This window comes from Natrix helvetica (genome assembly GCF_964273705.1).
Source record: "Natrix helvetica genome assembly, chromosome: 14".
Taxonomy (NCBI): Eukaryota; Metazoa; Chordata; class Lepidosauria; order Squamata; family Natricidae; genus Natrix; species Natrix helvetica.
The window spans coordinates 13,920,890-13,948,850 of record NC_138564.1 but is presented as its reverse complement, the minus strand read 5'-3'; the positions used below and the strand labels follow the sequence as shown (position 1 = coordinate 13,948,850).

Genomic DNA, 27,961 nt, shown 5'->3' with positions numbered 1-27,961 from the left:
GCTGGGAGTTACCAGAAAAAGCTGCTGGCCACCCTTTTTCTTCAGAAAGAGAAGACGGCAGGGAGCTTTTGAATCTGTAGCTCGTCCTTCCAGCACGAACCCTTGGCAGCCGAGACATTGGAAGTGGCTACTTCTGTTCAGGTGGGGAAAACCTCTCGTACCTTTCCTTTCAAAACACTCATTTCTTCTCCCACTGTTGGATGCCATGGCTTTGGTTAGGCTAATCACTCTTCTGTAGGCAGAAAAATCTGCATGCCTTTTCCTTAGGCTTCTTATAAAATGCAAAGTTGACGGACTGGCAACGGGGCACAGATCTTGTTCGGGCTTCCTCTACACAGGAGTTTGGCCGGGGGGGTCCGGCCCCTGCCGAGCATGGAAGCTGCAGAACGGCCCCACTTGCCGGAGAGGAGCAGCGGGATTCAAAGCAAGCAGCCCCCACACCTCCGAAAGACCTCCAAGGTGTCCCACGACGCTTGGGCTCCGATGGCGGAGCAGGAGGCTGGTGCCAGCCCCTCGGCAAGGGGCACCGTGGGCTGCGTTCAGGCGTCCACGAGAGAAACGCAATTGAACCGAAGCCTGGAGGAGAGAGGAGCAGGGGCGCAGATGTGCGGAGGGGGCCCAGGGGGGCTGGGTGCCATGCAAGTGTTTCCAAAGCAATGCTCGGAAGAAGGCAGGAAGGAGAATGCTCTTTTCTACAGGCTGGAAGAAGCCACGCTGAGCATCGTCAGCAGCCAGGGAGAATTCCACCCCTCCGACTCTCCAGAGACCTCGGAAAGGGAAATGACAGACCGCAGTTGGCCCTGGGTTCAAATACATCACTTTGGCCGCCAGCAAAGCTGGGAGAGAGAAGCTGCAGGTGGGAGCAGAGAGATGACCAATGCTCCCCGAGGGGCCCTGAGGAGGCAGATTTCCCGGTCGGATTCGGAGAGCAGCAGCAGTGCAGAAAGCAGGCAAGTCAACAGGCTCATGCTGAACTCCCCTGGAGAGGAAAGCAAGGCTGGGATCCTGAGTTGGCTGGAGTTCTCTGCGGGGAAGGAGAATGGGGAGACGGAGAATTCACCGGGGCAAAGGAGCCAAGAAGCGAAAGAAGAAACCTCCGGCAATCCAGCAATGGCCATCGAAGGAATGGCGTATGGTCTCCCTTGGCCTGCCAGGGCTCCCAGTGGCTGTCACGTAGCTGAAGAAGGGAAGCCAAAGAAGTCTGAGAGCATCAAGGTGGACAAAGGCCTCCAGATAAAGAGGTCCACTGTCCTCAGTCTCGATTTGGTTTCTCCCCAGACCAGGAAGCCCCCCAAGCAGACCTGCAGCCCCTCCCTTGCGGTCAAGGAAGATGAGGGGCTCGGTGGCCAACTGGGATTTGATTCCTGCAGTCCGGTGGAGAGTTTGCAGAGCCCTGAAACTGAAGCCCGACCTAAGGGGACCTCCAGGTCTTCTCCAAGTATGGTGGTGATGCTGCTGTGTCCTCCTCGTGCTACCAGCGAAGGGGGACAAACCTCTGGAGAAAAAGCCCAGGGAGACCAGCCTGTTTTGCCACTGCAGGAAAGGAAGATAACAATGCAACAAGAGGAGGAAAAGTCTCTGAAAGTTGCCGATGTGAAGAAGACGTTCGAAAAGCGGAAGCCGGCAGCCGAGAAAGCGGCTTCACCTGCTAGAAAAGGTGAGACCGGAGCCTAAAATACACGTGGCTTTTTAAACGCGGAGCCTTCGTTGGCTGCCCAGGAGGATGCTAACCAGGTAAGATTGTGTGTTTTGTTAGATCCTCAAATACCAGCTCAAAGTGATTCGGATTTTAACTTGAGGGCTTCTTCAGAGAGTTTCCTAGGAATTGCACCTTTGGTGTGCAAAGAGGAGGGGGGGGTGTTTTGTGTTCACAAATAGTATACGACCTGGATTCTTTGAATAAATACGGTGTGCTTATTGATGATGCAATGGATTATGCAGGGTTTGTGGAGTCAGTCCTTCTTCTGAACCGGCCCTCTTCCAGATTTGCAGGAATGCAAAGCCCATCATCCCCTGCCGGAGAAGCCCAAGGCTGGGGATGATGGGGGTTGCAGTAAGAAAGTTAAGCGGTCCCTCCAGGGCAGTGATTTTGAACCTCGACCACTTTTAACACGGCCGGGAAATCTCCACCCATCCCCAACCCGGCTCCGGCGGCCAACGGCACGTCAGAACCGCCAGCGCGTGTCGTCCACACAGCAGGTGCCTCGCCGGTCGGAGGAGCGTCTCTGCGCCTGCGCGTATAGGGAAAGACGCTCGTGAGAGAATCCATCGGCCGCGCTGCAGCCAATCGGACCGCTCGCCCGGGCGGGCCCCACCTCTTTCGCGGTCTGGATTGGGCGGCCGGAGAGGCGCGCCGGGCGCCGATTGGCCTCCCGAGCCGCCAGCCCCGCGGGTGCGGCCGGCGGAGGGGCGGGGCACAGGCGGGGCATGCGCGTGCCGGCCCCGCCCCCCGCCCCCTGGCGGCCGGTCCCCGCGCGTGCCGGCCAGTCAGTGCGAGGCGGCGGCGGCGGCGGCTCTGCGGGCTCTGTGCGCGACGAGGCTCTTCTGGGGCGGCGGAAGGCTGCTGGGCGGCAGCGGAGGGCCAGGTGAGGGGGCGCCGGGGGCGGCAGCAGGGGGAGGGGGCGCCGGCCGGCTCTTGGGCCGCCCGCACTACAACTCCCATGGTGCGCAGCCGCCCTGGGGCTCTTGCAACGGGCGAGACCAGCGCTCCCGGGTGTCCCTCGCCTGCCTGGGTTCACCTGCCCCTCAGCCACCAGGGCCTGACCGGGGGTCCCCGGGGAGGGCGGGGAGGGGTCGTCCCTGACCCCACTGGGCTCTGGACTACAAATCCCATCCGGCTCTCGCTCCGCAGCCTGGGAGCCCCCTCCCCCTCCCCAGGAGTCCTCCTGCCGCTGTGGGGTCTGCAGGGCGCCCCGCTCCCCGAGTGCGTCATCGCCCCAGCCCGATGGGTGCTGTAGTCCAGCAGCCACTTCGGTGCCCGCGGCGGGGCTGCAGAGGGCCGGGACGCGCAGCGGAGGAGCTGCCCCAAAGGTTGCGGTGCACTTGCGAAGCGCCTCTCCCTCGCACACGGGGGCCGCTGCACGGGCAGGGTCGCTTGCAGAGCCGGGGCGGGGGCGGGGGGCGAAGGCTCCGGAGGGCAGGGAAAAAGCTCCGGCCGAAGATTGCAGCCGGGCGAGGAAACGGATCTGGCCGCCTCCGCAAAGGGACAGCGGGCTTCCTCGGGGAGCCGGCCAGCCGTTGCCTTCGCGGTGCCGAGAGGGGCTGGCTGGGAGGGGCGGTGTGGATTTGGGGAGGGGGCAGCCGGGAGGGCAAAGAAGGTGACCCCGCCAGGAACAATTGCGGGCAGGATCTGACAGGGCGGGTGGGGGGTGGCGGGTGGGCGGCGTTTGGAATAAGACGATGCCCCTGTGCCAATGGAAGAAGCCGCGGCGGATGATGATGGCACGCGTGCAGAGTGTGGGGAGGGGGAAGCACGGAGCGGTGCCCACCCAGCCGGGCAGGTGGAAGAAGAAGAAGGGGCGCCTGGCCTGCAAAGGGGCTGGCTGAACTTGGCCGGTCGTCTAGGTGCAGCTTTGGGGAAGGAGGCAGGGTGCCCTTGTGCCAAGGAAAGAGCCAGATCCAGGTTAAGGGCGGCATGCAGGTGTTGGGTGCAGATTGGGGAGGAGGAGGAGGAGGGCCCTGTGCGTGGGTGATGGGCACTCCGTGATGAGACAGTGCCAGGCGGGGGCACTCAAGGGGCCTGGGGTGGGGCACCCCCGGGATCACGGTGGGCAAAGGCACTGACTGCAGGAAGCCAGAGCAGAGATGGCATCATTGCTGGTGAGGCTTTCCTCCGTGCCGGAAGCCGCTTTGAGCTGGTGCATGGAGCTTCAGAGGGCCTAAGGATCCTTGCCCTCTGCAAACATTTGTGCTTTTGTGTGTGTGTGTGTGTGTGTGTGTGTGTTCAATGCAGCCAATTCCTTTTCCTTTTACGGGGTGGGTGGAAAGAGGCTGGAAATTAAGTTGCCTTCGGTTTGAACAGGGCAGCTGCGAAAAGGAAGGAGGCTCTCCCTGCAAACTGGAAGCCAGGTGGGATGCAACCCCCTGCCCTCTCCTGCCTTTCCTGGCTTCCTGGGGGAAGCCGCTTCCTCCTTCGCCTTGTGTGTGTAACAGTTGGTTCGCCAGGCCTTCAGCCTTGCAACCCTCGGCTGCTGCTGCTGCTGCTGTGTGTGGGAGATGCCATGCGAGCCTTTTGTTCTTCCAGGGCTGGCTGCAAAGTCCAAGGGGAGGCATTACTCAGCCCTCTGTCATGCGTGTGTGTCGCTGGCTCTCCCCCCCCAGAGGGATCCTTGCTTGTCGTCAAAGGCGGGGGGGAGGATGAGTAAGGCTCTTCTCGTAGTTGTTCTTCGTCCCTCTCTGGGCTACTGTGAGGTTGACTTCAGAGGAAACACCTACATTCACGCTTGTGAGGAAAGGCACGTGCGTTGTCTTCCTTTTCAGCTTCCCATCTCCCCAGCTGTTCTCTTCCTGGTACAAAAATGTAATTTGTAGGGTCCTGGGAGCAGGGCCTGTTTCCCAATTGCAAATGAATGGGTGGATTCTTGAAACTATTTTGAAACAATTGGACATTTCCTTGTGCAAGGGAACAGGGCGGCACAACATTGTGGCATCGCGTGAGAAAATAAACTGTTTGCAAGTTGGTTAGCTGGAGGGTGTTTAGCCCGTCGGTTGTTGTCGCAATTAGCTGTTTATGAATCTGAGCTGCAGGAAAAAGTTATCTTTCTTGTGTGTTGAGTGCGAATGTTCCTTCCCACATTGCTCACAACTGCTGCCATTAGCCCATGGGTTATCTTTGGCTCCTGCACAACATATTTTCTTGGGGAAAAATTCCCTTGGCAACTGGCTGTGGGGCCGATGCCAGAGTCCAAACGATGGAATACGGCCTTCTCCGTGCCGGATGATGCATGGCTGGCATGCAGAAGCTTATGACGTTCCTTCGGCTGCTCTGCCTGCTTTTGACTGCCCCCTGACCTCTGTTTGTGAGAATCCTGAATCTTCTGACCCCGGGTGACACTTTGTAGGTGGAGCCCAAAGGGAGCAGGAGATTGAGCCAAGAAGGTGTTCGCTCTTCACAGCACGAGGTGTGCAAAGCTACCTTAACTATGAACCCCAACATTTTGTTTCTGGGCAAAACTATACTGCAGTTTCATTCCACTGAGCTTTTGCACCCTTGTCGGCCGTTCACATCTGGAGGTCCAGACCTGGCCTATTTTTCGATCTTGAATTCCAAGATCCATTGTGGGGCACTTTGTGCAAAAGTCAAAGAATGTTGAGCACAGGAATTAATTACGGCTCCCAGAACAGAATGAAAGGCTGTCCTCGCATGCAGAACTGCGAGTGCCACGTTTTATTTATTTCGGCTGTGTAATTTAGGACTGGTATGTGCCTCCGCTGGGTGTCCTTTATTTGCTGCTGTCTCCCAACATTGCTTGAGCGCTTGTTTCAGCCGAAAGCATGCAAGTAAATTGAACCAATCCACCAACCGCCAGGAATCTCTGCTGCTGAAATCACTGAGAATATCCCAGCGGTGGATCCCGCTCGATCTCCTGGCCCGAAGCCACTTGAGATCAGTCCAAGGCCCTTGGAAAACGGCCAGGGGAGGATCCGGCAGGAGGGACTCTGGTGTCAACCGTGCAGAATCTGAATCAGTGGAGAAAAGAGCGAGAAAGGAGCTTGCTTGGCAGAAAAGTGGTTTTTCTTTTTCTTTTTTATTTACTCAGAAAAAACAGAGGTTGCTGCAACTTGCTGACACGGCTGTGCTACTGGCCAGGGCCCTGCTTGCTAAAGGTTATATTTACAGAGATAAAAGATCAAGGGAGCAACAGCCTGCCTACACACACACACACACACACACACACACCAGGAGTGGAGCGATTTTCCCTCCCTGCAGCAGGCCTTCTGGATCTGGTGGGCCCAGACAGTTCTCGAGGGTCACGATTTGTGGGTGCTGCTGCTGCTGCCTTGAGTTGGTCCTGCCGTGGGACCCAGAGCCTTTTGGGAGATCCTGAAGTTGCTCCAGAGCAATCTTCATACTTCTGGCATCGGTTAAATCCGGGAAAGGCACCAAGCGTGCGGAGCGGAGGGTAGAAGTCACTGCCATGAGAGGCATGGCCGGCAAAGCTAATGTTGTGTCATCATGAAGCAGGCTGGAAGGGAAGGAATGTCAAATGAGGCTTCATAATTTCAAATTTATTGCGGGCGTGCTAAAGTTGAACCTATTCATAGTGAATTCCATTAAATGGCTCATTTGAGCAGGGCATGTCCGTTTGGCCCTCTTAAGCTAGTTTGGGGCCTTTTGTTTCTGGTAGGTTTTCAGTTGTCTTACAGGCCTGTTGACTTGGGAAAGGAATCCCGTTTGGCTTTTGATTTGCTTGGAAAGACTGACTGGGCACCGTTGTTTAAAATTTGGATTGCCTCTCTGAGAATGCCTGCGGCCAGTTCGTCCTCTTTGAGGCATTTCCCCTCTCTGACCAGCGGGAACCAGGCTGCATGTCGTTCTCTGAAGGCTCAAGAATTGCCTCCTCAGAGATTCTTGGGGGTCCTCAGTTTAGGAAGTCCTGTGAGGCCAATGGCAGGCCAGGGGGTCTGATTTGTGGGACCCTCCTGGATGGATGCCTCCATTTCTCTCTCTCGGAGACCACTGGAATGCAGAGGCTGCTGGGAGTTGATAAAAGCGTAAAACAGACGTGCAGATAAGGAGGCCGTAAACGATCAAACCAACAGTGGCCGCCAGCTCCACCGTGAGATGATGCCAACCAACCCAGGACACGCCCACTTTCAGAGTTCCACCCTGGCAGCTTTTGAAATGAAGGTGTCTTTAGGATCGGGGCCACCTCTGGGAACCGCTGGCCACCTCTGGCTTGACTTAAGCCGCATGGGAGCCTGTGGTGTTCCCATTGGGGGGACTGTCTGATTGTTTCTACCAAGTAACTCACTGCAAGTAGCTTGGAGCCACTGAAAGACTGGCCAAACAATAAAGTTAACAGAAAAATTCAAGGGCAGTTAAAAAAAAACCCACCCTCCCATAAAAAACTCAGATGAGGTTCATCAAAAGCCATGCCTTCATAAGTTGGGGTGTCACCAGTGAGGGTAAATGAGCATTTCAGGGCACCGGATCTTTTTATTTTATTTTATAAAGTTTTATTTTTTCCTTTCAACTACGTTCACAAATATACATTCTTGTAAATATTATTAACATATATCTATTATCTATTGACATTTATCACAATCTTCTTACAAATGGAGAAAACACAGTTGGGGTCACTTTCTTGTCACTTATTTTGCAACAAGCCTACTCCTTCCATCTTCTCAACCTCCCTTCTCTCCCTTCTCCTGTCTTCCTCTCCTTCCTCTTTTCTTCTTCCCCTCCCTTTCCCCCATTCCTCTCTTCTTCTCCCTTTGCCCTCTCTCCTACTCCCCTCCCTTACTTCCTCTTTGCTTTACCCTTTCTTTCTTCCTTTCCCTCCTCTTCCTCCCTCCTTTCCATTGTTGCAGGGCATCGGATCGTAAGAGGCCGTTGTGGCAGTTGGTGGGTGGGCGTGGGGGGGTGCTTCCTCTGCAGAGGATCAGGGTCATGAGTGGGTGGAGAGAAGGAGCAACTGCTCTGGGCAGCTCTTGGCCAGGAAGAGGCAGATAGATAGCCCTTATCTGTCGTAATGCAATTAGTTTTCCCTTTCTTCCCAGGCTTTAAGTCCCAGAACGTCCAGTGAAATCCAAATAATGCCAGCAGCAGAGTCTAAACCAATTAGAACGGAGCGATTGGGTGTCCGAGGGAAAGACTCAGTGAGCCATTGGCATTCAGAAGACTTCTAGGAACCCGTCTCCTTCTAAAAACATTGCACCATTCAGATGTCACTAATGGTAGTGGAGTAAAACCTGACTTGGGGTAGGCAGGCGGGGTCCAAGGAGCTGGGTTTCCCTTACTGGCCACTTTTCCACGCTTCCCTTTCTAGAGACCTTTCTCTTAATTGTCCACAATAGGGGTCGAGGACAACCCACCCCAAGCCCTAAACCAGGATTTGCACCAAGTCAGCACGGAAAGCCCCCTGTGGTTTGAACTTCCCCAAATCCAGCAGATGCAAATTTTCTGAGTTTTGAGAGGCCTTGAATTAAAACACTGGCTCTCAAACTGCCTCCCTTGGAGGGCACCCTTTATATCTTCGTAGGCTTCTCCCGTCTCAAGCGTTGCATAGAGGAGCCTTTGTAATTAAAGCAGATGACTCCAAGGTGGAGCTTCCCCCCTTAACTTCACGTCCCGTTGTCGTGTTGCCCTCCAGACATGCATTCAACCGCAATTTCCAGAGTTCCCAGCCAGTGGGGTTGTCTGCTCCTCGTGCGGCGAGGAGGAGGAGAAGCTGGGCGAGAAGGCAGATTCTCACCCCAACGTCTGCAGTTGCCAGAAGAACGGGAGGTGACTCCCAGCCGAGAGGAGATACGAAAAAGATTAAAAGGCCTTTTCAAGAGAGGGGGCCTGGCTGGTCTTGGAAGGGTTTGTGAAAGCAGATGTGGGAGAGGCTGTGAGGAAGTTCTTGGAAGGGAAACGCTGAGTGGTCAGAGGAGTTTCTGTTCTGAGAATGAGATGCTGGGTGAACATGGTGGTGCTCAGGGACTTCCATAAAGGAGAATATTGGGAGCTCAGGGTCGACACAAGGGGCCCTTGGGGCTCTCTGAGCTTGGTGGTCTCCTTGCAGACGTTTCAGGACCCGCACTAGGTAACATCATCAGTGCATGGTGTGTGTGGTCTTCCTCCAGAGCTGGGCAGTGGCTCTGTTGCTTGAACCGGGCTCTCTATGGGAGGGATTGTGGCTCAGAGACGGAGCCAGGAAAAATCCAGACAGAGAAGACACTTCTACGCTCCTGTTGGAAAGGTTCCTTGTATCAAGAGGTGTGCCAACTTTCCCATTCTCCGTGCCAGCACTGGAGACGTCACCTCACTCCTGTCTTGGCTCCAGCAGCTTCCATTGGCCCTTTTGCCAGCCAGATGTGCTCTCCCGAAGCATCAGCTAGCACGGCTGTGCTGGGTTTGAGGGGTTCTGGGAGCTGTAGTCCGGCACCTAGGTGGATGCCTTCCCTCTTAACTGGGCCCCATTCAGCAGCCGTGGAAGCAGCCGGTGAGGAGCAGCGCCTGAGGACGAGCTGTGGTCATTTCTTCACAGCGGCCTTGTGATGTGCAAAGCTGCCAGAAATCTTTTCCCAAATGGGACGTTACCCTCTTGGCTTCCCAAGCTGCCCTCATGTCAGAAAGGTTACCTGCTAGAGGCTGGGTGCATTTGGGAATAAAATAATATCGGGGCACGGCTGTTAGCCATAACTCTGGAGGAAAGCTTACACACAGCCTGGGCAGAGTTTGCTGCAAGACCAAGGAAGTTCATTTCACACAATTAACCCTGTTGCTCTGATAAGAAAAACAGGTCGCGGAGGGAAAGAAAGTGCCAAAAGGAGAGAGAAAGAGAAAGAAAAGAAAAAGCCAAGAAGGAAAAGCGTGTGACTTAGAGCTGCACCCAAGAGAAGGGGAGCGAAGGCCCAGCCCTGGGCTGCCCTGTTCCCAGCCACTGTCATGGTGGGACTTGGTAAATTTGACGCTGAGGAATGGGGAATATTCTCTCTAAGCCCAAAGGGGGGAAAAGGTGCTGTGAAGGAGGCCACAGCGTCAGTGATGTTTGATTTGGTTGTAAATTAAAACGGGGTGCGTACAAAAAATGCCAACATTGGCGAGGAACTTGATTTAAACCAGTTTTATTTCCTGGGGATGAAACCATCATTTAGACCAGGAATTGACCACTTGGGGGGGGAGGGGTGTCCAGATAATCCTTCTGAAAGGCAGCTCCTAACCTCCCCTCCCTTCGGCCATGCTTTTTAGGTGTGCTGTGGTTGTCTACTTTTTGACTTCAGTGGAATATTCTAATTTCAATCTTTGCATTCGGCCTGGAGCGATTTTCACAAGAGCTTCGTTTGCCCAGAGCCTCTCTGCCCCCGTTGTCGCTGGATCTTTGGTGTGATGCTTCGTGGCACACGCCGTTTGGTGCACGGACGCCTTCGGCAGTGTGCGTCACAGGCGCATGTCCTTCAGAAAGCCTTCCTGCCTGCTAGTGCTAGTCTTGTGTTTGGATGCTCAAACCGAGAGATGCTGAAAGCCACGGTGCGTTGCTCTGCTTTTTCCTCGCCGAAGAATTGCGAAATAGACTTCTTGTACTTTTCCTAAGCTGTTTGCTTCTATGCTTGTGGTCTGACTTGCTGTGGGAAATCGACAAGATCTTGTTGTCTATTTTCAAGAGCTTAATGTTAGGTTTCCTTTTTCGCTGGTTGGTTTCAGGCTGACCGAAGTAGTCCCGCCTGTTAATACAGCCGCAGAACGAGGGTTCCCACGATGGGGTGTAGACTTCCTTGCTTGTCATTGCACACCAGTAAGGAAACCGAGTACTTGCTTTAAGCCCCCTGGTAAATGGAGGCGAAGCAGAATAGGCAAGAGAGGGGAGGCCCAGATCCAGTGAGGAAATGGGGTAGCCAAGGAGCGGAAGGATGCACGCTCGCTCGGGATGTTTGTAATTTGGAAACTTTAGAATGGTTGAAACGGAGCGATGGAGCGCTGTGTTTGTTTTCTCTGCCTTCTCTAAGAATCTGCTCTTCATAATCTTAAGTGCGGTTTGTTGCCTTTGTGGTGTCCTTTCCGGTCACTTCTATAGCAGGATGTGCTTCCTCATGCATACACCGGTCGAGTGCCCTCCAAGCAAGGGGGTCTCGTTTGCTCGCCTTTTTAGAGCTTCTTACAAGCAGGAGACTGAGCCCCACTGCGAATATGTACCTTGTGGCAGGTTGGAGCATTAGTAGATTCTTTTAAAAATAAGCTTAGATCATCCTTCCAAACGTACCTGGCAGATTGGAAGCTCCCCATTGGCTCTCCTTCACTTCCAGTCGTGGTTGCTATCATGTTCCAAACTCTGTCTAGTCGTACCTTCCAGACCATCTTTCTCCAGCTTGTTCTGAACAACGGTGTGGAGGTTAATGTTAATCAATATACCTGGCCATATTTGGAAGGTCTACTTTGCCCTGGTCTTCAAACCTGGCAACTTTAAGACTTGTGGACTTCAACTCTCAGAATTCTCCAGCCAGCTATTCTGGGAGTTGAAGTCCACAAGTCTTAAAGTTGCCAAGTTTGGGGACCCCTGGCTTAGAACAACCCAAAAAGAAGGAAAAGGATGGGGGATGTCCCAGGATTTCCCTGTTTGTCCAAGCTGGAGCTGCAGTTGAGTGCACCAAGGTAGCTGGTGGATCTGGGGGAGATTGACGTCCGTGGATTTTAAAGGAGGACAGTCGTTGGACTCCCTTTTTTTAAAGCGTGGGCGTCTCATCCCCCATGGTCAGAGTTGGAATTGCCTTGCCACTCTGCCCACGGAAGCTCTGCCTCCCTTAAATCTCCAGTTGGATCGGGATTGTTGCTCCTGGCTGGGGGATTCTGGGAGGTGTGAAGCCCACACGCCTCTTCCTTCACGTTGTCAAGGTTGACCAACCCTGCCTTCAAGCTCCTCATTTTTGCAATTGTAGATATCAGCGATGCCCCCCCCGCCCCTTCATGTGGGGGCGCTTGGAGGGGTCTCCTCCCTATGGGCAGGGGAAGGGAGGTGTGGCTTCCAAGGGCAATGAACACCAGGGCAAAACGAAGTCCATTTATTCTCTCTTCCGGTTAGTCATAAGCTGTGGTGCAGGATGAACCAAGGAAACCTCTGGATTTCCTTTTATCTTCTCCCCAAATGTGGTTGAGGAAACATTAGGAAGCCTTTGAATTAATGAGCTCGTTAAAACTAGGAAGTGCCTCCACGTATGTCCCCCCCCCCAACTTCCTCCCTTCCTCCCACATCATAACCCCCCCCCCAAAGAATAATTTCAGGTTCCTTTTTCCTTCCAGCCACTGTGATAAAAAGTGAGCCAACATGCACACAGTCTGTGGCTGCTCTCTCCCTTCCCTGCCCTCACCCCAACGTTATCATAAGGGGAAGGAGCAGCGCTGGCATCTTGCAAAACCTAATGAGGTAAGAGCAGAGGCTCCAGAGCTTTGAAGGGGGCTCTCAGGCAGGAGGTAAACCTTGGCTCATTTTCCTTTATTGGGCCTTTGCGGTTATGGGACCGTTTCCTACAAGCCTCGCCCTTCTTTATTATGTTTTTTGCTTTGCAAAGGAGCCGGATCAAAAAAAACCTGCGCTCCAGAGCCAAGGGTCACTTGGGATCAACAGAGCGTACGTGTCTAACAGAGTGACAGAATTGGAAGGGACCTTGGAGGTCTTCCAGTCCAACCCACTGCTCAGGCAGGAAACCTCATACCGTTTCAGACAGTGGTCCAATCTCTTCTTAAAATCTTCCAGTGTTGGAGCATTCACAACCTCTGGAGGCAAGTCGGTCCAATGATTGATTGTCCTCACTATCAGGAAATTTCTCCTTCTTGTAGCTAGGTTTCTTCCCTCCTGGGTGACTTTCCATCCGTGGCTTCTCGTCCTGTGCCTCCCTGCATGCTGAGAAGTCAGAAAAAGAGACGGCTGGCAAGGTGGAAATCTCGGGGGGGGGGGGGGGAGAATATATGCAAAAAAAAGGAAAAAAAAATCCCCATGGGGCTGTGGCACATCAGCTCTAAACTTGGTGCCCATTTTTAGGAATGACGCTCAGCTTTTTCCTACTTCATGCGCCTTAATTTACAGACTCCATGCAAAAAGGGCACTTCCAAAATATTAAATTCTCTCGGCGTGACTTCATGCCCATGGCATTTCAGCCACACCTAAAAAATGCAATATAGAAAATGTTCCCTAGAAGACAACCAGCTCAAGCCCTGAATGAATGAATATGTATATGCAACATATATATGTATGTATGTATGTATGTATGTATGTATGTAGGTAGGTAGGTAGGTAGGTAGGTAGGTAGGTAGGTAGGTAGGTAGGTAGGTATGTGTGTGAAGAAACGGACATCGCAATCTCTGGAACTTAAAATAGATTGCTCACTTAGCTTTCCTTAGCCTCTGCTAACATCGCCAGAGTGTAAAAATTAGCATTAAAGAGATATCTGCCTTTATACACTCACTCACACTCTCTCCCTCTCTCTTCCTCTCTCTCCCTCTCTCTTCCTCTCCCTCCCTCCCTCCCTCCCTCTCCTTCCTTGTGGCAGTGAATTCAGGAGGAACTTCAGTCCTGAATTCCTGCACACCAGGAAGGGTTCTGCAAAGCTCGTAGGAGGAACACCAGCCAATGCGTTGCTCTGTTTTGAAGCCGCCCCCCCCCCTTCAGCCCCACGCGCAGGCTCTGCCTTCCCCCTTTGGTAAAGCAAATACGGAAAGGATTCACCCCACACAGAAGGAGAGGGGTGCTGCAGCCCAGAAAGGGGGAACTGTCCTTTGGGGGAACAATAGGAGTGGGGTGGGGTCCTTTGGGGTGTCGTCCTTGTAGGGGCTTAAGCTCCGCCCTTCTGCTCCCCCTGTGGCTGACTCAACCACTCTCTCCATCTGCAGCCCAGGCAGATCCCCTCAATTCAGTAGCAGCCCAGAGGAGCTGGGAGCTGCCAGGCAGGGTCACGGGGAAGTAACACCCCCCACCTCTCCTGCGAGAGAAGGAGCAGCGGTGGCGCCTTCTTTGCACTAATGAGCCATCTGCTCGGCAGCCTGCGAAGTATCCCCGACCCCAGAGGCAGCCCACCGTTCCCCACATCGCTCAAGAGTGGAGGGTGTTTTTCCCTCCCCCAAGGCCTGCGAGGACGCTGGGACCCTTCGGCAGCTGTCCTGAAGCAGCTGGAGGTGGCCGTCCCATTCCCAGGTGGACGGGCATCCCCGGTGCAGACCCCCCTTGGCCCCAGAGATTCCCAGAAGGCTGCAGCGATCGCACCCTCTCCACGGTTGTCAGTCTGGCTGCTTTCCAGAATCGCCGCCAATGTCCCTCTGGTTTCATTGCCCTGAGAGGTGGGCCTGCTGGGTTTTGAGACCCGGCTCCACACCAGCCTAAAGGAAGCTGCCCTTCCTTCCCTCCCGCCTTTCCCAGTACGGACCAGAGCATGGCAGTGCCTCTGCAGTTCAGCAAAAGCGGGAACCTCTGCTTCCATCATTCAGAAGGCAGCAAAGCGGGATGTTTGGCGGTTTGGTGTTTCTGACATCTGCTTTTTTTTTTCCTTTTCTTTTTTTCTCCCTTCAATCCGGCTGGCTCACATCCTCCCCTGCTGCCGATCTTCACCCTGTGATTGTCTGAAAAGAGATGAGAGGTTATCTTTGTTTAGGTCTGATGGCGGAGTGTGTATTCGCCCCTAATCCTTCTTTGCAAGAGGCATGGATGCAAAGGGGGGGGGGGTAGCCATGTGCAGGAGTGCCCTTTGCAGCACGCGGGGGTCCCTTTGGTTTTCTGGCCTGGTGCCCTCCAAGGGGGTCCCTGCCAAGCCCAGAATCCCACCCACCCCCCAATGGGGAAATTCTGGACACTGAAATTGCAGCTACTTGGAAGGATGCCAGGCTTTGCCAAAAAGTCCACGGAGCCGTGATGCTGGCAAGGGAAGGTGTGGCCCAGAGAGCCCCCACCCCTTGAGCATAATCTGTTTCAGTTTATTCCCTTTGTTTTAAAGAAGGCCAAAGAAAGAGAGATATTCATTGTGCAAATCTTGGCTCAAGGTTGATCAAAGTGATATTTAAATAAACCCTCCATTGTTTCACAGTAGGTTAACTTATTTGTTCTTAACGGTTTACTGCCGGTCTCAAACCAGCTAATTGCAATCTTTTTTGGGCCGCCTGAAATGAAAATGTTACAAATATTGGACAGTTATTCCACAATATTTGATTTAGCAACTGCTGATTTCGTTGGTTCTTTTCAAATGAGTCAATTTACATCCTCGGTAGCAATTTTGAGTAAAATGCTGTTTGGGCTTTCGAGGTGTTTTTGCTTGACTGTTTTGACTGGACTGTTGAAAACAATTAACATACATTAAACAAAGCACCTGTTAACAATCTACCTATCTTATTTCCAGGGCAGCCATGCAAATATTGTTGGGTTTAAAATTTGAATAATAATCGGACCGATTTGGAAAACCAACATTACAGGCCGGAGGGCATTTTCCCTTCAGGCAGCCTGGAGGGAGCCTGCATTCCCAGTGAACGGTCCAGCTAGTCCTTGATTTACAACGGTCCACCCAGTGGCCGCTTGAAGTTACAATGGCACTGAAAAAAGTGACTTACGACTAGTTTTCACACTTACGACCGTTGGAGCATCCCCTCATGGTCACGTGATTTGCATTCAGATGCTTGACCACTGACTCACATTTACGACGGTCGCAGAGTCCCGGGTTCACGTGATCCCCTTTTGCGACCAACAAAGTGAAAGGGGAAGCTGAATTCACTTAAGGACTGTGTCACTGTGGGGAAGCAAAGAAATATTGGAGAAAAATTAAGTATTGAGCTGAAGCTAGAAACATTTCTGCTGGGAATTCTACCTGAAATTAAGAGCTTGGGCATTTAATCATTCAGGTATTAACCGCAGCTAGAATTGTATTTGCACAACGTTGGGAAAGTGTAGAGATCCCTAGGGATGAGAAGGCGATAAGGAAAATATGAGAATGTGCAGAAATGAATAGACTAACATTAGCAATTAAGGAGAAAGAGCAAACTGAATATTCATATAATATTAGGGAAAGTATTTTACCAATGGTTGGAGAGAAAAAAAGGAGTTTGGAAATGAAGACAGTTTAAAAATAAGTAGACAATACACTTAGATAGAGATATAAATAAGATGTAAAACGGCTAGTATGGGTATGATGAGAATAATGATGTTTAATGTTGATATATTATTACTCGAAGATAGTAAGAAGAAAAATGGAGAGTTTTATGACGTTTAAAGGCCCAATACGTTGTAATACTAAGCTTAGGGAAATCATGTTAATATGAATGTGAAAGACATGGCGAAAGAGGAACAATGTGTCCCAGAGATGTTTGTACCCAGATGACACACTGCGCAAGGAAAGATGGAATGTTTATTTTTGCAATTGAAAAATAATAAAACTCTTTTTTTTAAAAAAAGACGGTGTTGCTAATTTAAGAACTGCAGTCGTCTGCTTAACGAATGTGGTGAGAAACAAATGTCTCACTTAACGATCTAAATTTTGGGCTCAATTGTGGTCGTAAATCGAAGACCACCTGTAACTGGTTGGGGACGCTGCCCAGAATGAGGAAGATGGCTTTCAAAATGTCAGGAGGACTTCCTTTCGGGGGGGGGGGAGCTGAATCGTAAGCCCCGACTGCCCCTCTTCCCGAGCCCCCCCACCCCCCATTGGCCAGTAGGGTTTCTCTTGGGCCATTTCCCACGGGATAAAACTGTTTCCCCCCCCCTTCCCTTCTGCAGAAACGATGAGACGAGTGGTACGACAGAGCAAGTTCCGGCACGTGTTCGGCCAGGCGGTGAAAAACGACCAGTGTTATGACGACATCCGGGTGTCCCGTGTCACGTGGGACAGTTCCTTCTGCGCGGTCAACACCAAATTCGTGGCAATAATCATTGAAGCCAGCGGGGGTGGAGCCTTCCTTGTTCTGCCTTTGCACAAGGTACGTAAGGGGGTTATTTGCCCCCCCCCCCCCGGCCTCCGTTCCTGTAACGTTGAGCGTGGTCGACCCCGAAGCTTTAATGTGCCTCCTTAACGGCAAGATTGATTATGGCAAGACTCCCCGGGTTCCCTCCCTGGCCCCTGGAGCACCCAAAAGGCACTAAGGACGACACAGGAGAGGGACGGTTGGGGATTTATAGCAATCTGACCACCTCAAACTTTGGTCCTCGCCTGCTGAAACCCATAATGCCACACCCATCATGCAATGCGCCCCGGCCCCCTGCACACGCGTGTGCTCCCCTGTGCTCCCCCCGCCCATGCATGCGACCCCCCCCTGTGCTCCACTGTGGGCCTTGCAGACCTCCCTGAAGCTCGATGGGACCAAAAACGGGGCGCAGGGAGGCACCGAAAACCCTGTGCGTGTGGCAATGAGCCTTTTCCGAAGAAGGACACAGAGCTAGCTGTGCTCCCAAGGGGCACCTGTAGTCCACGGTTGGGGCAGAATCCCCCCAGTCCTGCAGGGGAAGGGCACCCGTGGCTCTCTGCATTCTACCCCTGAGAGGCGGACGATGGAAGAAGAGGCTTGGCTCTCCTCTTCCTTTCCTGTGTTAAGGGAGGCCAGTGTGGAGTCGTTCTCTGCAACCCACATCCCTCTGCAGTGAGTCACGGAGCTGCGCCGGCCTCCCCCTCCCTCCTCGCTGATTCCCAGCCCAGGGAAGAGGGAAGCTCCCTTCTTTGCTCCCAAGGCCGAGCCAAGAACTCGGGGAGGCTCGGAGGCCGAGGGGAATTGCTCAGGCCGGAAGGCCTCCAGGGCTGCAACCTTGGTCGCCCCCAGCCTGCCCGAGGAGCTCTTCCCCCCCCCTCTCCCCAGAAGCTTTGCCCCCTGCTCCCCCCCCCAGGGCAGAAAGAGGGGGGGGCTCAGTCAGCAGCAGAGCTCAGGGCCTTCAGCCTGGCCCCCAGGCTTGCTGGCCGCCTCCTTCCCCTTCCAGCCTGTTTCCCTCTGGCTGTGCTCCGTTCGAGGGGAGCCGTGCGTATTGTGTGCGCCTCCAGCCTCCCCTCCACGGGGGCTGCAGCATTTCCACGAATCAGCCTCTCTCGGCCCTGGCAGTGGTTTTTACCATATATGGCCATTAGAGCTCTTTCGGCTGCAGCTGGTCCTGAATAATATCCACCCTCCACTTTGATTGGCCACTCGGAGCCCACAGGATGGAGGGTTGGCTGGGAGCTGCTGCTGCAGCCGCTTTGAGTCAGGAGGAGGAGGAGGAGGAGGAGGAGGAGGAGGAGGGGGGGGGTGTTAACGCTCTCCCCTGGCTCTTTCGGGCGTTCCCCGCCCTGCACCCTCTGGGCACCGGCTGGGCTCAGCCCTGGGAGGCAGCCTGGAGAGGGGGCAGCCCAGGGGGAGCAAATGGGCTCTGCCTGGAATTGCAAGGCAGGTGGGCAAGCCCCCACCCCCGCCCCACCCCCCACGCCCGGTGTTCCCAGAGCCCCTCTTCCAGGAAGGAGGCTGGAAGGGCAGCAAGTGGGCACCATTCCTCCACAGAGGTCTTTGTTTCACCCCAACAAAGGAACTTTGGACAGGGAAACTGAAGGGAGACAAATGCCCAGCCAACCCAAAGGCTCACTGGCAGCAGGGATTCAGAGGGGACTCCTCCCAAACTGGGCGGACTTCAACTCCCAGAATTCCCTGCCGGATGCTGAGGCCACTGGGAATTCAAGTGGACTCTTCTGGCCAGGTGAAATGAAGGCCAGTGGCAGATAGCCGAGTTCTCGTCTCTTCCAAGGGCGCACAAGCCATCATTGGTGGCTTAGTCCCAGGGTGTTTCTCAGCCCTGCTCTCTTTTAAAACTGCAGCCCTGCTAAAAACGAAAAGAGCCTTTTCTCCTTTGCTTTCCGGAAGCCCCGTCCGTGGGAATAATATAACTGTTGGAAAGCCCCAGGAAGGTTTTCCCTTCCAAGCCATAACTTTGTCTTTTGGGTGGAGTTCCTCTTCAGCTTGGATTTTTCTCCTGTCGCGTTTCCCTTTCCTCCTTGATCGGTGAACCTCGGCCAGGAGTCCACCGTTCGCCTTCCGCGTTACTCTGCAAATACAGATCCCCCCCCTTTTGCTCTGGCGTCTGCGGTGCTCAACTCAAGGCCTGGCCGGCTCTTGAAAAGACTCCAGATTGCGAGGGGGGGGCAGGCTGGCTCCCAGGCTCCAGGGGAGACCCTTGCCTTTTCCCCCTCTCCCAAACAGTTTCCCTTCAAGGAATAAACAAGTCGATGCACAAACACACTGAAGGGTTGATGTTAGGCTGTGTTTTTCTTTCTTTTTTGGTAAGGCGGTGTGTCTTTCCCTCGGGGGACAGGGGCCGTTTGTCGTCTTAGAGACAAAAGCCACTTTTTGTCCTGCTTGCGTGGAGTTTAATTGAGTTTCTCTCCCTGTTGTGGTTGGTTGTCCCCTCCCAAAAGATCCAGCTCACAGTTTCCACAGGAAGCCTGTGCAAGTTGTTGCCTGCCGCTGCAGAGGGTGGGGCCCCTCGCCATTCGGTGGTGCTGTGCATTGCTCAGCTGGCTTCTGCTTTTGCACCCCCCCCTCTGACCAAGCGAGGAAAGGCTGGGGGTTCTGGGAGTTTATTTATTTTATTTATTTATTTCTTGGATTTCTAAACCGCCCCCTCTCCCAGAAAGGGACTCGGGGCGGTGTACAGTCAAATGCAGATAAAAATACAATAGTAATATAAAACAATTAAATACATTTGGATGGAGGAGATAAGGCTGTGCAAGAAATAAATAGACTATAAAAAACCCTAAAAACACCCCAATTAAAACCCAAACCCAATTAAGATATATCCCGGGAGGTAAACTAAGAGAGTGCCAGGCCAGCTGATTGAAATAGGTGAGTCTTTAATTTCTGATGGAAGGAACGGAGGTCGGTGGTAGTTCGAATGTCGGGGAGGAGGTCATTCCCCCATCCTGAAGCTGCCAAGGTTGAGAAAGGCTTCTCCATCTCATTGAGCCTTGATTAGTCTTGCTTCCCCCTCCCGTCTCCCTCTCTTCTCTTAGGTGGTGCCACCTTCCCTCTGTTCCTCAAGGCTTTTCTTTTGCTCTCTTTGACCTTGAACGCTCCTCCTTGCCCCAAGAGGGGACCGATGGAGCAGGGCCCTCGGATTCTTTTATCGTTGACATTGGAGAGAGGGGGGAAGGGGGGAGAAAGAGAGAGGGAGGGGGAGAGAGGGGGGAAGAGAGAGAATGAGAGGGAGGGAGGAAGAGAGAATGAGAGGGAGGGAGGGAGAGAGAAAGAGGGAGGGAGGGAGAGAAAGAGGGAGGGAGAGAGAGAATGAGAGAGAGGGGGAAGAGGGAAAGACAGAGTGAGAAAGGGAGGGAGGGAGGGGGAGAGAGAAAGAAAGAGAGGGAGGGAGACCGAGAGAAAGAGAATTAGAGTGGGGGGGGCTGTTTGGGGTCTCTGGAGTAGACCCTTGGGAGTCTTGAAGGGAGGGGTGTCCTTGCAAGGCTGAGTCTCTCCCCCCACCCCTGGCCCTTTGGGGAGGGGCAGCTCCTCCTCCTTATCTCAAAGAGGGCCAGTCATGGTGATCCCAGGCGGCCTCCTGGGTGATTAATGGCCACTTGTCATGGGCCGAATGGGTGGCAGGGCCTCTTCATTGAAGCCTGGGGCCTGGGCAGGAGCCATCTGGGCGCTCTCGGTAGACGTGGGGGCCCTTGTGAGGAGATAAGCGGCGGCTGGGGTCTCTGGCCTTGGGGGCCGGGGGCTGACGGCCTCAGAGGAGACCCCAGGGAGAGGTCCTGTTTTGCATTTCAAACCCCCTCTCTGTGATCTGGCTTCCTTCCTCCTCTCCTTCGCCCTGTGAAATAAAACGTGGAATATATGAGCCACCAATGCAGCTTTCTTGGAATCCGCTTCTCTGTACTTTGGATCCAGGAAGGATTTCCCTGCCCACGAGACAGGGCTGGTCCTAAGGAAGAACTTCCACACACAACATCTGTGCAGAAATAGGTCAGTCTGTGGGACTCTATTGAGCTGCCTTTGGGGGCAAATGGGAAGCCCTGGATTGAAAGGCCTGTAGAAAAGAAATTAGCCCTCTTCCTCTTTTGCAGCTCACTGGCACACCATCCATCCATCCATCCCTTCATCCATCCATCCATCCATCCACCCACCCACCTACCCACCTACCTACCTACCTACCTACCTACCTACCTATCAATCTATCTATTGTATATCTGTACCTCTCTCTCTCTCACACACACTCTATCTATCTATCTATCTATCTATCTATCTATCTATCTATCTACCTACCTACCTACCTACCTACCTACCTACCTACCTACCTACCTGTGTTCCTACCTACCAACATATCAATCTATCTGCCTATCTAGTCTGTCTGTCCATCCCTCTTGTGCTTCTGCTGTGCTTGTGGGTTGTCCCTCTGTGAGCAAATGGGGCCCTTCAGTGCAGTGGCCCACCGGGAGGAGAGCGGTGGTGGCTCCTGAGTGCAGGAGGTGTTGCTGGGCCTTTCTCGTTCAAGAGGCTCCCTCTGATCCTCCCCTTCGGCTGAGCGGCTGCCTTGCTTCCGTTTCTGACCTGCAGGCCAAGGCCAGGCAGCCTGCAAGAAGCAACGGTTGTGGTGTTGCCTCCACAGCCTTTGGGAACTTTGGGTTTTCAAGGCTAACCTTCCCAGCATCGGCTGCGCAGTCGCCCCAGCCGCAATCCAAGGGTCACTTGGCACAAGGAGCAGGAAAGCTGCTCTGGAAGCCCAGCCGTAAACACAAGCCCGGAGGGTGTGTCGGTCCTTCTCTGGAGGGCTCCTCACAAGGAAACCCTCTGAAGTGCAGAGCCGGTTCATTCAGACGGGGGTGGGAACCTTTGCAGGGAGACCATCATTTAATGATTGAGCCCCCCCTTTTTTTTGCTTGCCAACATTCCCCGATTGAGTTCTCGGGCTCCCCGGTTCCACAAGCCGAAGAAGAGCTGCTGCCCAGGACATGTTGCTGCTAATAACCTTGGCATACCTGTGACTCCGCCTCCTTTTCTCTCCTCCTCTTCAGACAGGTAGGATCGACAAGTCGTACCCCACCGTTTGCGGCCACACCGGACCAGTGCTGGACATTGACTGGTGTCCTCACAATGACCAGGTGATCGCCAGCGGCTCAGAAGACTGCACGGTGATGGTGAGTGCGGCGCCTCGCTTTGGTTTCTGGGGGTGGCTCCTTGCTCATTCGGGTAACGCTTCCCAGCCAATTGCCAGGCCCTGCGGAGCAGATGGTTTATTAATGGGTGCCGGGACGTGAAGCGGAACTAATGCCATTAGGAGGTCTGGCCAGAGTTAAGCATCTGAGCGGAGGGGAGAGAGGGAGAGAGAGAGGTGGGGGGGGGGCGTCTGCTTCTAATCCCGGCTGTCTGGGGAGGCTCAGGAGCAGAAGAGACTTCTGCAGAAACGGCCCTGATGGCGGATATCCTTGGGAGCGCAAGCGGCTGCGAGGCTGGGCACGCTCACGGGAGCCTCCGTTCCTCCAGGGGGAAGTGAGTGTGATGAGCAGCTCATCACTGCCTCCCTCTGGCCCTCTTGCAAGGCAGCGCTTGGCCCGAACGTCTGCCGGGCTGACAAATCTTGCCAACTTTAAGGTTTATGGACTTCAACTCCCAGCATCCCCCAGCCAGCGATGGATACTTTAAAAAAAAGAAAAAGAAAGCAGGGGTGAAATCCAGCAGGTTCTGAGAGGTTCTGGAGAACCGGTAGCGGAAATTTTGAGTAGTTCGGAGAACCAGCAAATGCCACCTCTGGCTGGCCCAGAGCAGGGTGGGAAAGGGGATTTTGCAGTATCCGTCCCCTGCCACGCCCACCAAGCCACGCACGGAGAACCGGTAGTAAAAAAAATGGAATTTCCCCACTGTTTTGAAGGATTTTAATGTCCAAAAATGTCATTGAGGCTGTTGGCCATTGGCTGCGGAGCGTTTAGGGAGAAACAGGTGCCCGTAAACAAACTCACTGTCCGAATCAGCTGCCAGCTCTGCAGACCCCTGGTAGGGCACAGCAAAACCTCCCCTTCCTCAGCCTTCCTGAGGTCCAGTCACCCCCTTGGTCTCCTTCCTTCTCTTGGCAGGTCTGGCAGATCCCAGAGAACGGCCTCACGCTGTCCCTGACGGAGCCGGTGGTCATCCTAGAGGGCCACTCCAAACGAGTGGGCATTGTAGCCTGGCACCCCACCGCCCGCAATGTGCTGCTAAGTGCAGGTAGGCCAAGAAACGGGGCGCAGTGAGCTGGACTTTGGGGTCAGGGTTGGTTGGTCTGCGGCCCTCAAAGCCCTTCGAGGGAATTGCGGAAGAGACAGTCCTGGGCCTGAGTCCAGCAGGCAGTTACTGGGGCTCCTTCCTCCTCCTCCTCCTCCCCCCCTCCTCCTCCCCCCCCCCCCAGGCTGTGACAACGCCATCCTCATCTGGAACGTGGGCACCGGGGAGCCCCTGATCAACCTGGACGACATGCACCAAGACATGATCTACAACGTCAGCTGGAACCGCAATGGCAGCCTCATTTGCACGGCCTCCAAGGACAAGAAAGTCCGTGTGATCGACCCCAGGAAGCAGGAAATCATGGCGGTGGGTCTCCAAGGGTCTGAGGCTGGGCGGGGGCAACCTTGGCAGGGAGAGCTTCCGGCCGTCTGTCTTGCGAATGAGAGCCAGCCCTTCATTCCGCCTCCCAGGGCATGTGTGGCACCTCCTAAAGTCAGAGAGCAAAATTGAGAAACTACATTTGATGCCAGTTTTACCTGTGGTGCCAGCCTTCTTCCCCTGGAGCTCTCCCGAGGCAGGGACGGCAGCTCCCATGGTTCCCAGCCAACACGGAGGAGCCTGCCTTAGGGAGGTTTCTTCAGAATGTGCCGATCCCTGGTTCAGCTGTGAAAGCCAGCCTGGTAGAGTTCCAGGGCCCAGCATCCTGGTCCTCACCCTGCCTGGGAGCAAAGTCCAAATGTTGTGATCGTTTTGTGCTGTTGGAATATGACACACCTCCCCCCCTTCCCCCCTTCTCCTCTCCCCCGTCTCCTCCAGGAGAAAGAGAAGGCGCATGAAGGAGCCCGGCCGATGAGAGCCATCTTCCTCTCGGACGGGAACGTTTTCACCACGGGCTTCAGCCGCATGAGCGAAAGGCAGCTGGCCCTCTGGAACCCCGTAAGTGTCCCCCGGGGAGCCAGGCAGAGAGAGAGAATGAGAATAAAACCCACCATTTCTAGTCAATGGGAGGCTATCTAAGGCCATCTGGGTGGGTGAGTAGTCAGGGGTGTAGGGATGGATGGGTGGGTGGGTGGATAGATGAGAGAGAGAGAGAGAGAGAGATGTATAGATGCATAAATAGATGATAGACAGGGAGGGAGGGAGGTAGCATACATACATTCATACAGTACATACATTCATACAGTACATACATTCATATAGTACATACATACATACATACATGAGAGAGAGAGAGAGAGAACTGTGTTTCTCAACCTTGGCCACTTTAAGGTGGGTGAACTTCAACTCCCAGAATTCCCCAGCCAGCCACATTTCTAGCACCTTAAATATGGAGAGGAAGTTTGGGGAGGCGTCTGCTTCAGGTCCACAATTTTAGAAGCTGTTTCCCTTCGCTCTGGCGGAGGCAGCCTCTTTTCCTCTCTAAAGAGGCGTCTTTTGTGTTGCAGAAAAACATGGAGGAGCCCGTTTCCCTCCATGAAATGGATACCAGCAACGGAGTCCTCCTCCCCTTTTACGATCCGGACACGAACATCCTCTACTTATGCGGGAAGGTGAGCCCAAAAATAAGAATTTGGCCCCAGAAATGGGAGTGGTAAATGCCCATCTGATTCCTCCGTCTTTATCACAATCAAGTGTTTTTGTTTTTAGTGGAAGAGGAAAGGTGATTGAGGGATGGCTCTGGAGCTGGGCTTTCTCCCCTGGAATTTGCTTTGGGATTCCCAGGATGGGGGAATCACCTCTGAGGGAGCCACCCTCTTGCTTTGGAAAGTTCCAAATAATATTTGGATATTATTAATATTAACATTATTAACTGTGAAACGAATTAAGCAAAATGCTTATTATGTAAAAACTGAATTTGAAGATATATGTTACCTATAGAAAAGAGATGCAAAATATAGATAAGAAAACAGATGGAAAATGAAATGAGAAATTTGGTTTATTTCTGAAGGGATAAATAATGACATTGTTTGTGTGTTAAGAAAAAAATTAAGTCTAAGATGGAAAATCTGGGAAGAAAATAATGGGGCTAAAATTGGAAATGGAAATATAATGTAAGATGAATAATGCAGATGTGAGAAGGTTAAAGCGGGGAAACCGGACAACACTTTGTTTACAATTTTTTAAAAAAATATGCATGAAAAAAAAAGAGCATATTATGGGCTGCCCTCAATTTCTGGGCTGATCTGTCTCTGGAAGTCTCTTGGGTCAGTCAGCTCGGTTGGCTATTAGCAAAGCGTCCCCTGCCTTACCCAGGCCTGCCTTCGCAGTGAGGTTACCCCCCCCCCACACACAAAAAAGATCTGGATGCCCCCCCCCCTCCCCTATTGTCTAGAAGAGCTTCAGAGACTGAACTCTTCAGCCAGGCTTTTGGGGAGGGGGACAGAGAGAGACCCCTTTTCTTCTCTGCTTTTCATACAGTAAAAGGTTTTACCGTAATTCTTATTTTGATTGTTGTCAGCTGTCCAGAACGGTTGGGAATCGGGGGGGGGGGGGGGCGTATGTTGTCCTTAATAATAAGTAAAGACAGGTACTCCTCAACTTACAACAGTCCGTTTAGTGACGTATCACAGTTTTTCACACTTACGACCGTGGTAGCCACCCCCAAGGTCAAAATTCAGCCGCTTGGCAACTGACTCATATTTACGACGGTCGCAGTGTCCCAGGGTCACCTGATCCCCCTTTGCGACCTTCTGACGTGCAAAGTCATTGGAGAAGCTGGATTCATTTAACAACCATGGTACTAAGTTAACAACTGCGTTGATTCGCTTAATAACGGTGGCCAGGAAGTTCATAAAATGGGGTAATACTTTTAACAAAAGTTAAAGACATTTAACAAATGTCTCACTCAGCAGCAGGAATTGTGATCACTTAAGTCAGGGACTACCTGCCTATAGACCCTCCCCCCTTCTCCCCCCCCCTCCGGAGCCTGGTCCTGTAGCCCCCCCCTCTCCTTTATCCTCCCGCAGGGCGACAGCAGCATCCGCTACTTCGAGATCACGGACGAGCCCCCCTACGTCCATTACCTCAACACCTTCAGCAGCAAAGAGCCCCAGAGGGGGATGGGCTTCATGCCCAAGAGGGGCCTGGATGTCAACAAGTGTGAGATTGCCAGGTGAAAAGGGGCGGGGGTCCCAAACGGGGTGTGTGTGTCATTAGCCTTCTGAAAACCTCAAACCCTGAAGTGCCATCCTGCGCAGCCAAGCTCTCGAGAGCCTGAAGCCAACTCCTGGTCCCGACAAAAAACCCTTTTATTAATTGACTTTGAATTCCACTCATTCCCATCCGCAACATCTTGAGGCGGAAAATCTCCCGGGCTTTAGGATGGCAGGACCTCCGTTGCTGGGCTTGGATTCTCGGCCTGATGGAGGGAGGGAGGGAGGGAGGGAAGGAGGCAGAAGGATGCCCTTCCCTCTCCAGAGGTCGCTGAAATGGTGGCTTGTCCTCTCAATCTCTTTCCCAGGTTCTTCAAACTTCACGAGAGGAAGTGTGAGCCGATCATCATGACCGTCCCCCGGAAGGTGAGATTCTTCTGGGCTTGGGAGATTCGGCCGAGTTCTCTTGAGGCAGGGCAACTGACCGCACTGACGCCTGGATGTTTTGACTCCTCTTCCCCTTCTCCTTCCCCAGTCTGACCTGTTTCAGGATGACCTCTATCCAGACACGGCTGGGCCCGAAGCCGCCCTGGAAGCCGAGGAGTGGTTTGAGGGGAAGAACGCCGACCCCCTCCTCATCTCCCTGAAACACGGATACATCCCGGGGAAGAACCGGGACCTCAAGGTGGTCAGGAAGAACATCCTGGACAACAAGCCGGCTGCCAACAAGAAGAGCGATCTCATCAGCACCCCAAAGAAAGTGACGGACACCTCAAACCCTGTGAGTAAACCCCACCCACCCCAATCCTTCCGCACCAAGGAAAACCGTTCTGCTTCATCACCGTCTCTGGCCCAAATCCATCCTTTTCTGTCAGCCTCTTAGCCAAGCTGGGTTGGGGGCTTCCCTTATCTTCCCCCTCCCCATTCTGGGTTCTTCCCGTCCCCACTTCAGGACCGACCCTTTGCCTCTTTCTCCTTGTCGCAGCAAAACGAAGCCAAATTGGAAGAAATCTTGAAAGAGCTCCGATCGCTCAAAGACACAATCGCGCATCAGGACGAGCGCATTTCCAAACTAGAACAGCAGGTGGCGAAGATGGCCGTCTGAGAGCCAGCCGGGGGGAGGGGGTGTCTACGGCAACGGGAGGAGGAAGGAGGCAGGATTCGGACTGTGAGCCGCCTGCAGGGCTGCGGAGAGGGACGGGGCACAGCCGGCGAGCTCAGCCCCTTCACGGCCGGTCAGCGGACGCGCCCGGCAGGGCAGCCGAGCCTTTTCTAGCAAGCAGCCCACCTTGTGTCCTGACGTCTTTGTGGCCATTCCAGAAGAGACACTGCCGCCTCCTTCCTCGCGTTTGTCCATCGGTCGGAGGGTCAGCCATTCCACGGGACCCGTAAGACGCCGAGATCCCTGCCGGACTTCCTAGAATCGGGGACCAAAATTTCTTCGTTTAAAAACACACACACACACACACACACATACACACATTTGGTTTTTGTTTTTACTTTCAGGTTGCCAAAATCCAAAACTTTTTTTTTATCCTTTTATTTTATTTCTTCTTTTCTAGCATTTTTACAGTATTTTGTGCTTTTAATCTGAGAGGACGTTGTGTACTTGTGCCATCTGAGCAACAGACAAGTTGTGTATGTCTGTTTACTTTGGAGCAACTGGTGTGCCCCCCCCCCCACTGCCAGGTCAAAAGGGCCAATTTTGATGTTTCCGATTTCTGGTTCCCCTGAAATTGGCCTGGATTTGAGGAGGGGGGAGGCTGCCTTGCTTTCCCACCCGCTGCCATTTCAAGGGACTGAAGCCCCACCCCCACTTTCCCCAGGGCCCCCTCCTCCTCTCTCAAATCTGGGGCGCCTTTATTCCAACATTGGTTGAGCTTTGGTTTAATCTTAATCATTGTGTCAAACTTTGGCATGTTGTGATTGCTGATTCCTGGGTCCATGTTTCCTGCAGATGTTTGTTCTATTTATCATCCAGGTGTTACAAGGTTATAAAAATATGATGAATTTCGGACATTTAAGGACAAATGCACTAAATTTTGCAAGCTGTTGGGAA

General features: G+C 53.2%; 1 protein-coding gene across 3 annotated transcripts; it reads left to right on the top strand.

Annotated features, from left to right (window-relative positions):
• CORO1C (coronin 1C) lies at nucleotides 1–27,961 on the top strand. Of its 3 annotated transcripts, XM_081966988.1 has the most exons (12): nucleotides 24–141; nucleotides 268–1,657; nucleotides 16,389–16,588; nucleotides 21,628–21,750; nucleotides 22,684–22,813; nucleotides 22,995–23,176; nucleotides 23,627–23,746; nucleotides 24,256–24,360; nucleotides 25,777–25,922; nucleotides 26,271–26,328; nucleotides 26,438–26,683; nucleotides 26,888–27,961. In XM_081966988.1, the coding sequence occupies exons 2-12, from the start codon at nucleotides 373–375 to the stop codon at nucleotides 27,005–27,007; spliced, it is 2,715 nt and encodes a 904-aa protein (XP_081823114.1). In that variant the 5' UTR covers nucleotides 24–141; nucleotides 268–372; the 3' UTR covers nucleotides 27,008–27,961. The 3 variants fall into 3 exon arrangements, with proteins under 3 accessions (XP_081823116.1, XP_081823114.1, XP_081823115.1); XM_081966990.1 differs by lacking the exon at nucleotides 268–1,657 and having other exon boundaries at nucleotides 1–141; XM_081966989.1 differs by lacking the exons at nucleotides 24–141; nucleotides 268–1,657 and adding an exon at nucleotides 2,449–2,585.

Coding starts and splice junctions, on each gene's coding strand:
- CORO1C (XM_081966988.1), top strand. CDS start 373: ATGGAAGCTGCAGAACGGCCCCACTTGCCGGAGAGGAGCAGCGGGATT. Junction 21,751..22,683: donor CAGAAGACTGCACGGTGATG/GTGAGTGCGGCG, acceptor TTCTCTTGGCAG/GTCTGGCAGATCCCAGAGAA. Junction 26,329..26,437: donor TCATGACCGTCCCCCGGAAG/GTGAGATTCTTC, acceptor CTCCTTCCCCAG/TCTGACCTGTTTCAGGATGA.